The sequence below is a fragment of the Pseudophryne corroboree genome, chromosome 1 (genome assembly GCF_028390025.1).
Source record: "Pseudophryne corroboree isolate aPseCor3 chromosome 1, aPseCor3.hap2, whole genome shotgun sequence".
Taxonomy (NCBI): domain Eukaryota; kingdom Metazoa; phylum Chordata; class Amphibia; order Anura; family Myobatrachidae; genus Pseudophryne; species Pseudophryne corroboree.
The window spans coordinates 375,081,828-375,095,207 of NC_086444.1; the positions used below are offsets into that span (position 1 = coordinate 375,081,828).

General features: G+C 46.9%; 1 protein-coding gene across 3 annotated transcripts in view; it reads right to left on the reverse strand.

The window, feature by feature from the left end:
• Nucleotides 1–13,380, reverse strand: part of CABP1 (calcium binding protein 1) — an 80,576-nt gene that overhangs the window by 23,063 nt on the left and 44,133 nt on the right. Inside the window, exons 1-3 of one of the 3 annotated variants that reach the window (XM_063913111.1) lie at nt 10,667–10,919; nt 9,641–9,802; nt 7,578–7,608 (exon numbers count right to left, since the gene is read on the reverse strand). In XM_063913111.1, the coding sequence (XP_063769181.1) occupies nt 7,578–7,608; nt 9,641–9,802; nt 10,667–10,711 (238 nt within the window). In that variant the 5' untranslated portion in view covers nt 10,712–10,919. Of the gene's footprint in view, nt 1–7,577; nt 7,609–9,640; nt 9,803–10,666; nt 10,920–13,380 lie in introns of those variants that run through there. The other 2 variants (XM_063913112.1, XM_063913110.1) reach the window with 2 other exon arrangements.

Below are 13,380 nucleotides of genomic sequence, written 5' to 3' on the forward strand. Positions count from 1 at the left end.
CCACTTGAATGACACATTATACATATGTTACATTATCCTGCACACGACTATGGTGCATACCTCCCAACATTTCTTCTTTGTAAATCGGGACACACGCGCGGCGAAGCCGCGCGCGCTCCCAAAAAGGGGGCGTGGTCTAAGAAAATGGGGGTGTGACTTCGCGGGAGGACCCGCGATCGCGAGCCACGCCCCCATTTTCGTCACTGAGGGGGCATGCCCAGCGCTCTGTGAGCCGCTGGCATGCCCCCTCTCCCTCTGACTTCAGTGAATAGACGCTGTGCGCATGCGCACAGCGTCTATTCTAGAGATGAGCGGGTTCGGTTTCTCTGAATCCGAACCCGCCAGAACTTCATGTTTTTTTTCACGGGTCCGAGCGACTCGGATCTTCCCGCCTTGCTCGGTTAACCCGAGCGCACCCGAACGTCATCATGACGCTGTCGGATTCTCGCGAGGCTCGGATTCTATCGCGAGACTCGGATTCTATATAAGGAGCCGCGCGTCGCCGCCATTTTCACACGTGCATTGAGATTGATAGGGAGAGGACGTGGCTGGCGTCCTCTCCGTTTAGAATAGATTAGAGAGACACTTGATTTACTAATTTTGGGGAGCATTAGGAGTACTCAGTACAGTGCAGAGTTTTGCTGATAGTGACCACCAGTTTTATTTATAATCCGTTCTCTGCCTGAAAAAAGCGATACACAGCACACAGTGACTCAGTCACATACCATATCTGTGTGCACTGCTCAGGCTCAGGCCAGTGTGCTGCATCATCTATTATCTATATATAATATTATATATATCTGTCTGACTGCTCAGCTCACACAGCTTATAATTGTGGGGGAGACTGGGGAGCACTACTGCAGTGCCAGTTATAGGTCATAGCAGGAGCCAGGAGTACATAATATATTATATAGTGAGTGACCACCAGACACACAGTGCAGTTTATTTAATATATCCGTTCTCTGCCTGAAAAAAGCGATACACACAGTGACTCAGTCAGTCACATACCATATCTGTGTGCACTGCTCAGGCTCAGGCCAGTGTGCTGCATCATCTATATATATTATATATCTGTCTGACTGCTCAGCTCACACAGCTTATAATTGTGGGGGAGACTGGGGAGCACTACTGCAGTGCCAGTTATAGGTTATAGCAGGAGCCAGGAGTACATAATATTATATTAAAATTAAACAGTGCACACTTTTGCTGCAGGAGTGCCACTGCCAGTGTGACTAGTGACCAGTGACCTGACCACCAGTATATATAATATTAGTAGTATACTATCTCTTTATCAACCAGTCTATATTAGCAGCAGACACAGTACAGTGCGGTAGTTCACGGCTGTGGCTACCTCTGTGTCGGCACTCGGCAGCCCGTCCATAATTGTATATACCACCTAACCGTGGTTTTTTTTTCTTTCTTTATACATACATACTAGTTACGAGTATACTATCTCTTTATCAACCAGTCTATATTAGCAGCAGACACAGTACAGTGCGGTAGTTCACGGCTGTGGCTACCTCTGTGTCGGCACTCGGCAGCCCGTCCATAATTGTATATACCACCTAACCGTGGTTTTTTTTTCTTTCTTTATACATACATACTAGTTACGAGTATACTATCTCTTTATCAACCAGTCTATATATTAGCAGCAGACACAGTACAGTGCGGTAGTTCACGGCTGTGGCTACCTCTGTGTCGGCACTCGGCAGCCCGTCCATAATTGTATATACCACCTAACCGTGGTTTTTTTTTCTTTCTTTATACATACATACTAGTTACGAGTATACTATCTCTTTATCAACCAGTCTATATATTAGCAGCAGACACAGTACAGTGCGGTAGTTCACGGCTGTGGCTACCTCTGTGTCGGCACTCGGCAGCCCGTCCATAATTGTATATACCACCTAACCGTGGTTTTTTTTTCTTTCTTTATACATACATACTAGTTACGAGTATACTATCTCTTTATCAACCAGTCTATATATTAGCAGCAGACACAGTACAGTGCGGTAGTTCACGGCTGTGGCTACCTCTGTGTCGGCACTCGGCAGCCCGTCCATAATTGTATATACCACCTAACCGTGGTTTTTTTTTCTTTCTTTATACATACATACTAGTTACGAGTATACTATCTCTTTATCAACCAGTCTATATATTAGCAGCAGACACAGTACAGTGCGGTAGTTCACGGCTGTGGCTACCTCTGTGTCGGCACTCGGCAGCCCGTCCATAATTGTATATACCACCTAACCGTGGTTTTTTTTTCTTTCTTTATACATACATACTAGTTACGAGTATACTATCTCTTTATCAACCAGTCTATATATTAGCAGCAGACACAGTACAGTGCGGTAGTTCACGGCTGTGGCTACCTCTGTGTCGGCACTCGGCAGCCCGTCCATAATTGTATATACCACCTAACCGTGGTTTTTTTTTCTTTCTTTATACATACATACTAGTTACGAGTATACTATCTCTTTATCAACCAGTCTATATTAGCAGCAGACACAGTACAGTGCGGTAGTTCACGGCTGTGGCTACCTCTGTGTCGGCACTCGGCAGCCCGTCCATAATTGTATATACCACCTAACCGTGGTTTTTTTTTCTTTCTTTATACATACATACTAGTTACGAGTATACTATCTCTTTATCAACCAGTCTATATTAGCAGCAGACACAGTACAGTGCGGTAGTTCACGGCTGTGGCTACCTCTGTGTCGGCACTCGGCAGCCCGTCCATAATTGTATATACCACCTAACCGTGGTTTTTTTTTCTTTCTTTATACATACATACTAGTTACGAGTATACTATCTCTTTATCAACCAGTCTATATATTAGCAGCAGACACAGTACAGTGCGGTAGTTCACGGCTGTGGCTACCTCTGTGTCGGCACTCGGCAGCCCGTCCATAATTGTATACTAGTATCCAATCCATCCATCTCCATTGTTTACCTGAGGTGCCTTTTAGTTGTGCCTATTAAAATATGGAGAACAAAAATGTTGAGGTTCCAAAATTAGGGAAAGATCAAGATCCACTTCCACCTCGTGCTGAAGCTGCTGCCACTAGTCATGGCCGAGACGATGAAATGCCAGCAACGTCGTCTGCCAAGGCCGATGCCCAATGTCATAGTACAGAGCATGTCAAATCCAAAACACCAAATATCAGTAAAAAAAGGACTCCAAAACCTAAAATAAAATTGTCGGAGGAGAAGCGTAAACTTGCCAATATGCCATTTACCACACGGAGTGGCAAGGAACGGCTGAGGCCCTGGCCTATGTTCATGGCTAGTGGTTCAGCTTCACATGAGGATGGAAGCACTCAGCCTCTCGCTAGAAAAATGAAAAGACTCAAGCTGGCAAAAGCAGCACAGCAAAGAACTGTGCATTCTTTGAAATCCCAAATCCACAAGGAGAGTCCAATTGTGTCGGTTGCGATGCCTGACCTTCCCAACACTGGACGTGAAGAGCATGCGCCTTCCACCATTTGCACGCCCCCTGCAAGTGCTGGAAGGAGCACCCGCAGTCCAGTTCCTGATAGTCAGATTGAAGATGTCAGTGTTGAAGTACACCAGGATGAGGAGGATATGGGTGTTGCTGGCGCTGGGGAGGAAATTGACCAGGAGGATTCTGATGGTGAGGTGGTTTGTTTAAGTCAGGCACCCGGGGAGACACCTGTTGTCCGTGGGAGGAATATGGCCGTTGACATGCCAGGTGAAAATACCAAAAAAATCAGCTCTTCGGTGTGGAGGTATTTCACCAGAAATGCGGACAACAGGTGTCAAGCCGTGTGTTCCCTTTGTCAAGCTGTAATAAGTAGGGGTAAGGACGTTAACCACCTCGGAACATCCTCCCTTATACGTCACCTGCAGCGCATTCATAATAAGTCAGTGACAAGTTCAAAAACTTTGGGTGACAGCGGAAGCAGTCCACTGACCAGTAAATCCCTTCCTCTTGTAACCAAGCTCACGCAAACCACCCCACCAACTCCCTCAGTGTCAATTTCCTCCTTCCCCAGGAATGCCAATAGTCCTGCAGGCCATGTCACTGGCAATTCTGACGAGTCCTCTCCTGCCTGGGATTCCTCCGATGCATCCTTGCGTGTAACGCCTACTGCTGCTGGCGCTGCTGTTGTTGCCGCTGGGAGTCGATGGTCATCCCAGAGGGGAAGTCGTAAGCCCACTTGTACTACTTCCAGTAAGCAATTGACTGTTCAACAGTCCTTTGCGAGGAAGATGAAATATCACAGCAGTCATCCTACTGCAAAGCGGATAACTGAGTCCTTGACAACTATGTTGGTGTTAGACGTGCGTCCGGTATCCGCCGTTAGTTCACAGGGAACTAGACAATTTATTGAGGCAGTGTGCCCCCGTTACCAAATACCATCTAGGTTCCACTTCTCTAGGCAGGCGATACCGAGAATGTACACGGACGTCAGAAAAAGACTCACCAGTGTCCTAAAAAATGCAGTTGTACCCAATGTCCACTTAACCACGGACATGTGGACAAGTGGAGCAGGGCAGGGTCAGGACTATATGACTGTGACAGCCCACTGGGTAGATGTATGGACTCCCACCGCAAGAACAGCAGCGGCGGCACCAGTAGCAGCATCTCGCAAACGCCAACTCTTTCCTAGGCAGGCTACGCTTTGTATCACCGCTTTCCAGAATACGCACACAGCTGAAAACCTCTTACGGCAACTGAGGAAGATCATCGCGGAATGGCTTACCCCAATTGGACTCTCCTGTGGATTTGTGGCATCGGACAACGCCAGCAATATTGTGTGTGCATTAAATATGGGCAAATTCCAGCACGTCCCATGTTTTGCACATACCTTGAATTTGGTGGTGCAGAATTTTTTAAAAAACGACAGGGGCGTGCAAGAGATGCTGTCGGTGGCCAGAAAAATTGCGGGACACTTTCGGCGTACAGGCACCACGTACAGAAGACTGGAGCACCACCAAAAACTACTGAACCTGCCCTGCCATCATCTGAAGCAAGAAGTGGTAACGAGGTGGAATTCAACCCTCTATATGCTTCAGAGGTTGGAGGAGCAGCAAAAGGCCATTCAAGCCTATACAATTGAGCACGATATAGTAGGTGGAATGCACCTGTCTCAAGTGCAGTGGAGAATGATTTCAACGTTGTGCAAGGTTCTGATGCCCTTTGAACTTGCCACACGTGAAGTCAGTTCAGACACTGCCAGCCTGAGTCAGGTCATTCCCCTCATCAGGCTTTTGCAGAAGAAGCTGGAGGCATTGAAGAAGGAGCTAAAAGGGAGCGATTCCGCTAGGCATGTGGGACTTGTGGATGCAGCCCTTAATTCGCTTAACAAGGATTCACGGGTGGTCAATCTGTTGAAATCAGAGCACTACATTTTGGCCACCGTGCTCGATCCTAGATTTAAAGCCTACCTTGGATCTCTCTTTCCGGCAGACACAGGTCTGCTGGGGTTGAATGACCTGCTGGTGACAAAATTGTCAAGTCAAGCGGAACGCGACCTGTCAACATCTCCTCCTTCACATTCTCCCGCAACTGGGGGTGCGAGGAAAAGGCTCAGAATTCCGAGCCCACCCGCTGGCGGTGATGCAGGGCAGTCTGGAGCGACTGCTGATGCTGACATCTGGTCCGGACTGAAGGACCTGACAACGATTACGGACATGTCGTCTACTGTCACTGCATATGATTCTCTCAACATTGATAGAATGGTGGAGGATTATATGAGTGACCGCATCCAAGTAGGCACGTCACACAGTCCGTACTTATACTGGCAGGAAAAAGAGGCAATTTGGAGGCCCTTGCACAAACTGGCTTTATTCTACCTAAGTTGCCCTCCCACAAGTGTGTACTCCGAAAGAGTGTTTAGTGCCGCCGCTCACCTTGTCAGCAATCGGCGTACGAGGTTACATCCAGAAAATGTGGAGAAGATGATGTTCATTAAAATGAATTATAATCAATTCCTCCGCGGAGACATTGACCAGCAGCAATTGCCTCCACAAAGTACACAGGGAGCTGAGATGGTGGATTCCAGTGGGGACGAATTGATAATCTGTGAGGAGGGGGATGTACACGGTGATATATCGGAGGGTGAAGATGAGGTGGACATCTTGCCTCTGTAGAGCCAGTTTGTGCAAGGAGAGATTAATTGCTTCTTTTTTGGGGGGGGTCCAAACCAACCCGTCATATCAGTCACAGTCGTGTGGCAGACCCTGTCACTGAAATGATGGGTTGGTTAAAGTGTGCATGTCCTGTTTTGTTTATACAACATAAGGGTGGGTGGGAGGGCCCAAGGACAATTCCATCTTGCACCTCTTTTTTCTTTTCTTTTTCTTTGCATCATGTGCTGATTGGGGAGGGTTTTTTGGAAGGGACATCCTGCGTGACACTGCAGTGCCACTCCTAGATGGGCCCGGTGTTTGTGTCGGCCACTAGGGTCGCTAATCTTACTCACACAGTCAGCTACCTCATTGCGCCTCTTTTTTTCTTTGCGTCATGTTCTGTTTGGGGAGGGTTTTTTGGAAGGGACATCCTGCGTGACACTGCAGTGCCACTCCTAGACGGGCCCGGTGTTTGTGTCGGCCACTAGGGTCGCTAATCTTACTCACACAGCTACCTCATTGCGCCTCTTTTTTTCTTTGCGTCATGTGCTGTTTGGGGAGGGTTTTTTGGAAGGGACATCCTGCGTGACACTGCAGTGCCACTCCTAGATGGGCCCGGTGTTTGTGTCGGCCACTAGGGTCGCTTATCTTACTCACACAGCGACCTCGGTGCAAATTTTAGGACTAAAAATAATATTGTGAGGTGTGAGGTATTCAGAATAGACTGAAAATGAGTATAAATTATGGTTTTTGAGGTTAATAATACTTTGGGATCAAAATGACCCCCAAATTCTATGATTTAAGCTGTTTTTTAGTGTTTTTTTAAAAAAACACCCGAATCCAAAACACACCCGAATCCGACAAAAAAAATTCGGTGAGGTTTTGCCAAAACGCGTTCGAACCCAAAACACGGCCGCGGAACCGAACCCAAAACCAAAACACAAAACCCGAAAAATTTCAGGTGCTCATCTCTAGTCTATTCACCGCTGCTCTGCTAAGCAGGGCAGCGACAGACAGAGCCTCCCAACTGCCCCCCCCTCCCCCACCGCGGGACACTGCGGCCCGCGGGTGGGACAGTCCCCAAAAAACGGGACTGTCCCGTGAAAATCGGGACAGTTGGGAGGTAGGATGGTGTATTCACTACAGGGTATTGCTGTTATTAACCTGCTACATTCTCATGCATGCACTAGCAGTATTTACTATATATATTGATATAGGGGCCCAAATCATACAATTTCTAATAGTTAGCCATTCTCTGTGGTGGACGGCAACACCCCTAAGCATGGGCCCTATCACTACATATACCCGGTGGGCCATACATGCAACCCAGTCCGACACTATTAACTCCTGCATTAAAAGGTACTGTATACATCTCATATATTCCCAAATCATTAGATACTCCCCTGCATCTTACAGTCCTAAAGCATTAAATATTTCTCCAGATTGTTTGCTTTTGCATAACACTGCGCTTTATTTACCTTCAATCTCTTCTGGACGTAGCTCTCTGTCCTAAAAGAGAACATATTGAAACAAAGATTAGAGCATAAAGGATGGAGCATTAAAGTCAGTGAATGAAAAGGATTAATTGGTTGAACTACAATAATCTGTACAATAATCACGCAGAAAAGTGTGTGGGTAGAAGAGGACTGTCTGTGTCTGTACTGTATGTGTGTCCATGTGCACTGTGATCATTTGTATAATGTATTTTTAGTCCACTTCGTTTGGTATGCATAAATAAGATGACGTTTGAGACTGCAGCAATCATCCATACATTCTAATCATTTAAGTACAATGGAAGCCCATTCACACTTATATTCAAATATTACTGACTCCATGTTTAGCTTCCTCTATCATCTTCTTTTGTGTGTTTACACATTCATTAGCAAAGTCGCTAAGTAAGATAATAATACAGGACATCTTTCTTAAGAGGGGTACACACGGAGAGATCCGTGTTTAAAATCTAAGCAATCTGACTAGATTGCTTAGATTTTAAGCACGGATCTGTCGTGAGTATGCCCCCCAGCGATAGGGCCGCGCATCGCTATCGCCGGTGCTAGATTGAGCCTGCATGCAGGCTCAATCTAGCGGGTTGCTCACTTCACCGCTGTGTGAAGTGAGCAGCCCCCTGTCCATCCGTCCCCTCGCTCAGCACGCTGAGTGCGGGGAGAGATGTGTGCTGAGCAGTCTGTGTTAAGATCACTCAGCACACATCTCTCCCGTCAGTACCCCCCTTTAGCCTTTCTGGATAAAGAGTAAATATTGAAGGACTGTAGCTGTATACATAAGAAAGATACAGTAGTACCCAATAGCTAGAGACTGCTAATAGAGTATACAACAGTCACATCTTATGAAAACCATTTAGAGGATAGAGAGGAATACTGATGACCATGGAAACTGTGGAGGTGTCTCACATACATTGTTACTGTCAGAAGTCCATTTGCCCCATGCACCATTTACAGGGGGAAGTAAAGTACAATAATGAAGCTAGAAAGTTCAAGCTTAGTTATAGGTGCACTGCTTGGCTGAATGCTGTTTTTTATATATGACCCATTAAATGTAAAAAATTTCTACAATTTTTAAAATACACAGACAAAGTACAGTCAAATTTTCAGTGTTTGACCAGCACTGTGATAGAACCCAATTAAGTAAAACAATGCTTTAAATATAATTGGTGTCTGCATGATATGACGCAGAATAATTCGTTCCTGAATCATCCCTCACATAATGGAAGTCAATCTTCATTTGTGCTGAAGTATTCAGTGACTGGTAAGGTAAGCAGCGCTGCATTAACATGTAGAAATAGAGGAGGAGAACTCATTGCAGGGTTGCAAAAGGAAATGTGAACATCTCGTTTCCAGGACCTATTTTCTGAGTAGATAAATATTTGTAAAGCTTTTCTACATGGTTATTTCCAATTGACATATCAGACTTAAACCATATTCAGCTATCTACAATCCTCATTTCCTTAGCCAGACATCTCAGTGTCATACTGTAGAACAAGGTAGACTGAGGGGAAAGGAAATACTATCCAGAAATGAGGCAATCACACAGAGGAGTGATATATAAGGATGACCAGGTTAAGGGGTCGATCCAATAAGTCGAGAAGGGTGCGAAGTGCTGTTGCCGCGGTGCTTCAACGACGTCAATGGCACCCGATCTCAGACCCTTTGCTCGGACCTCTATGGGGCGGCGAGCACTTTTGTGCGAATTTGGGCTGCCATAAAGTGCGTCCGCTGCCAGGATGACTAGCACCCGTGATATCATTGCGGCTAATTGGGTTGAACCTTCAGTTTTAATTTTGCACAGACTGCAAGCTCTTAGGCAGAAAGGATTTCCTCTGTCTTCTGCGCACAGCACAAACCTACATTCCAGATTCCAGAATGAATGATATCAGAAGCAAAAACCATTTCCCACATTTCTTTGTTAGGAATTACATGATAGATGAGTGAAGGGTAATGACATTTATAATAACATTTAAGAGTAGACGTTGGTTCTGGTCACACAAATAATGAGCAAGGCAGAGGGCACAGAACTCACGTACAGGCTGGCGATTCTCAGCGAATCCCTTTCGGAGAAAAATACAGGCTGGGCCCAGCAGGTTGTGCATCACTGCGCAGTTCTGTGCCAACAGCATGAGAGGCCCCTGAGCACCCTCTTCCCCTGTCTGCGCCGGTCTGAGACTGCTTCGCTCCTCCTGGTGCATCTTACAACATACACAGTGTTACTAGCACACTAAGGGGTCAATACTGAAAAAGTTGTTCTAGCTATCTTGTTGCTGATGTATGTGTCGCCTATGGATCTTTTTTGTGTTCTAAGAAAGGTCTGTGTTCATCCTGGTGACTTGTAGCTTCAGACTCAACTCCAAAATTCTCCCACAGTGTACCCACTACCATCAGGTTACGTTCCTGAATACGTCTATAGCCCTTTTATTCTAGTTTTCACAAACCCACCTCTCCCATTCATTCTTTTCTCTGGCTATAGATTGGGGATGAAACATTTCCAAGCCTCTCTTTTCCATGCCATATCTTTTCCCTCCCTCCACTATATCTCTTTTCTAAATAAGGAACTGTTTTCTAATTCTAGTCCTATTGTTTCCCACGGACTTATAAATGATAGTTTCCAGTGCTATTTCTCTGGGCCCTCAGGGATTATATGATCCGGTTTGCAGGCCATATTACAAATTATGGATTTCATCCCAACTTTAAAAATAGACCTGATCTAAAAGAAAGCTGTGTGTGCACACAATACAAATATCCCCGTCACATAGGAGAGAGTAAATGATGGTGGCACCTACACTATGCCTAAGCTAAGAGGCAGAGAGACAATGAAAGGGTCTAGTCTAGTGAGAAACAAAGGCATGAGATGGACAGAACACATATGCTTGCTCTGCTTGGGTAACTGGGACCTAATGGATTTACATTTAAACTGAAGGGCTTAAAGAACACATATTTTTTTATGATCCTACTACAAATCCCTTCCCTTACAGCTACCGCCCCTCAGTGTTTCTATTGATCCTATAAGCCCTGTGGTATCTGTTTCTGTAGGGTTCCTCTATTGGGAAACATACCTTCTGCGAGAGGTTTTGAAGAGGAGACTTCACACAATTCCCCATAACACACAGTACAGAGCAGAGGACGAGTTTTTCCAAGGGGAGAGAAATGGAGAGGGCAGCAGCCAGCGAGGCATCCCGCACAGTGAGCGCCTCAGAGCCTGGGGGACAGTCAGCAGCGTCCCACAGATTAGACCCTCTGAGCCGCAGATTGTTTCTCTGATAGAGCCTCTGATTACAGCAGATAAAATGCAGCAGAAACTATTCCCTGATGAGCTCAGAGAATCCGGCTAATTTGGAGCTGGCCCCCCTTCCCCCATGAGCCTTACAGCTTTTCAATGACATGATGTGGGACAGATCAGCTGGAGGCGGACACAGGATTCATGACACTGACGTCGGATCAAAACAGCACCAGGAACCTTCTGATTTTGGAATTTGACTGGAAACATTGCGCCTTTGTTATGGTAGTTACAGTATATTGCTGTCAAAGGAGCAACAATATTCTTCTATCCCATAAAAGAGTTAAGTCCTTTTAATTTGTTATGTTTCATGTGGTTGCCTATTAAGGGATGTATGCTCACCAACAGGAACGGTGTAGACTGTAGAGCGACATGTGCTGTGATAGAAAGGACAATATGCTTTTCATAAGAGATGCTGACTGAGCATGTCCCACTAACGTCTACGCTAATACTACATATCAGCATGTAGAAAATATATGGACACATGTCTCCATCCACAATTCCGTAACCATTGGAAGCTGTGATTCTATATAAGACTGGCTGCTGGACCGTCGCAAGGGGCTACGCCCCCTTAACCCCTGCACGCCTTCCTGGGGTTTAATATTTGTATTATGTGGAGTTTTACCCTAGAGCTGTTTGTAGCCATTTTGGACCCCAGTGGGAGTCTTAAAAATGTTTCCCCCCCATTGACATAAAAAAAAAACCCCACCCCAAATATAAAAAAATAATTTGTGTGCATGCATTACAAGGGGGAGTGGCCTTGTTAAAATGTGTGTGATTTCTGTAAAACTGGAGTGGGCTTGTGTGAAAAGATGACCTCACACCCCAATTGTTGCCCCTGGACCAACAGATCACCGGCACCACAGGAAAAAAATAATAAATCCACCATAATAAGCCCCACACAGTAATGCCCCCTGCACCATATTATGCCACACACTGCAATGGCCTTGATACACTAAATCCCCATTTTACACATTACGGGAGGCAAGAGTGCCCATTTTACACATTACGGCAGGCAAGAGTCCCCCTTTTACACATTACGGCAGGCAAGAGTCCCCATTTTACACATTACGGCAGGCAAGAGTCCCCATTTTACACATTACAACAGGCAAGCGGATGAGGGAGGGGGTCCGTGGGCGATGCAGGTGAGGGAGGGGCCAGTGTGTGGGTGCCACGGGTGGGGGAGGGGCAGGTGCTGGTGTGTGTGTGTGGGAGGGGGGGAGTAGGGGGTCGGGAGGAGTCGCGGGTGGGAGCAGCGGATGAGGGTGGTGGTGCGGGGGCGCTGTGGGTGCATGGGTGGGGAAGGGGCGGGTGCGTGGATGGAGGAGAGATGGGTGTGGTGCGGGCAGGGGGAGTAATAAGTTCCGTATGTAAGGACAATTGGTGGGGAGGATGTAGCTGTATTGTAATCTCTCCTGCCAGGGGTTACACATGGAGACCCTTTTTTTTATCTCAGGCAGAGTGGCACAGTGTCGGCATTGTATATCTGTCACAGTGTCGGCATTGTATATCTGGCACTGTGGGGGCAATGTCAATCTGGCACTGTGGGGGCAATGTCTAGCTGGCACTGTGGGGGCATTGTATAGCTGGCACTGTGGGGGCAATGTCTATCTGGCACTGTGGGGGCAATGTATAGCTGGCACAGTGAGGCATTGTATAGCTGACACTGTGGGGGTTATGTGTAGCTGGCACTGTGGGGGCATTGTATAGCTGGCACTGTGGGGAGCAATGTCTATCTGGCACTGTGGGGGCATTGTATAGCTGGCACTGTGGGGGCATTGTATAGCTGGCACTGTGGGGGCAATGTCTATCTGGCACTGTGGGGGCATTGTACAGCTGGCACTGTGGGGGCAATGTCTATGTGGCACTGTGGGGGCATTGTATAGCTGGAAAGTGGAGGCGTTGTATAGCTGGCACTGTGGGGCATTGTATAGCTGGCACTGTGGGGGCATTGTATAGCTGGCACTGTGGGGGCATTGTATAGCTGGCACTGTGGGGGCAATGTATGGCTGGCACTGTGGGGGTAATGTATAGCTGTCACTGTGGGGTCAATGTCTATCTGGCACTGTGGGGGCATTGTATAGCTGGAAAGCGGGGGCATTGTATAGCTGGCACTGTGGGGCATTGTATAGCTGGCACTGTGGGGCATTGTATAGCTGGCACTGTGGGGGCATGCAGGTAGGAGGTGGGCCTGAGCGGAGGGTGTGTTGGGAGCTGTGGGGTGAGGGTGTGCAGGGTGTGCGTGATTTGGGGTGTAGGTGGCTGTTTTGGGGGGTAATCCTAGGGAGGGGTGCATGGTTACCACTACCAGGCACTGTGGGGCGTCCGTGCACTGGTGGCTTGTGGCTGGGGATGGTGGGGGGATTGTGTGGCTGCTGCTCCAGTTCTGCTCCCCCCAGCCCTGTGACTCCACCCAGCGTTAGAACGCCAGGCACAGAGTCACAAGGCAAATATATAGGAGATAATATTTATATATATATATATATATTTATA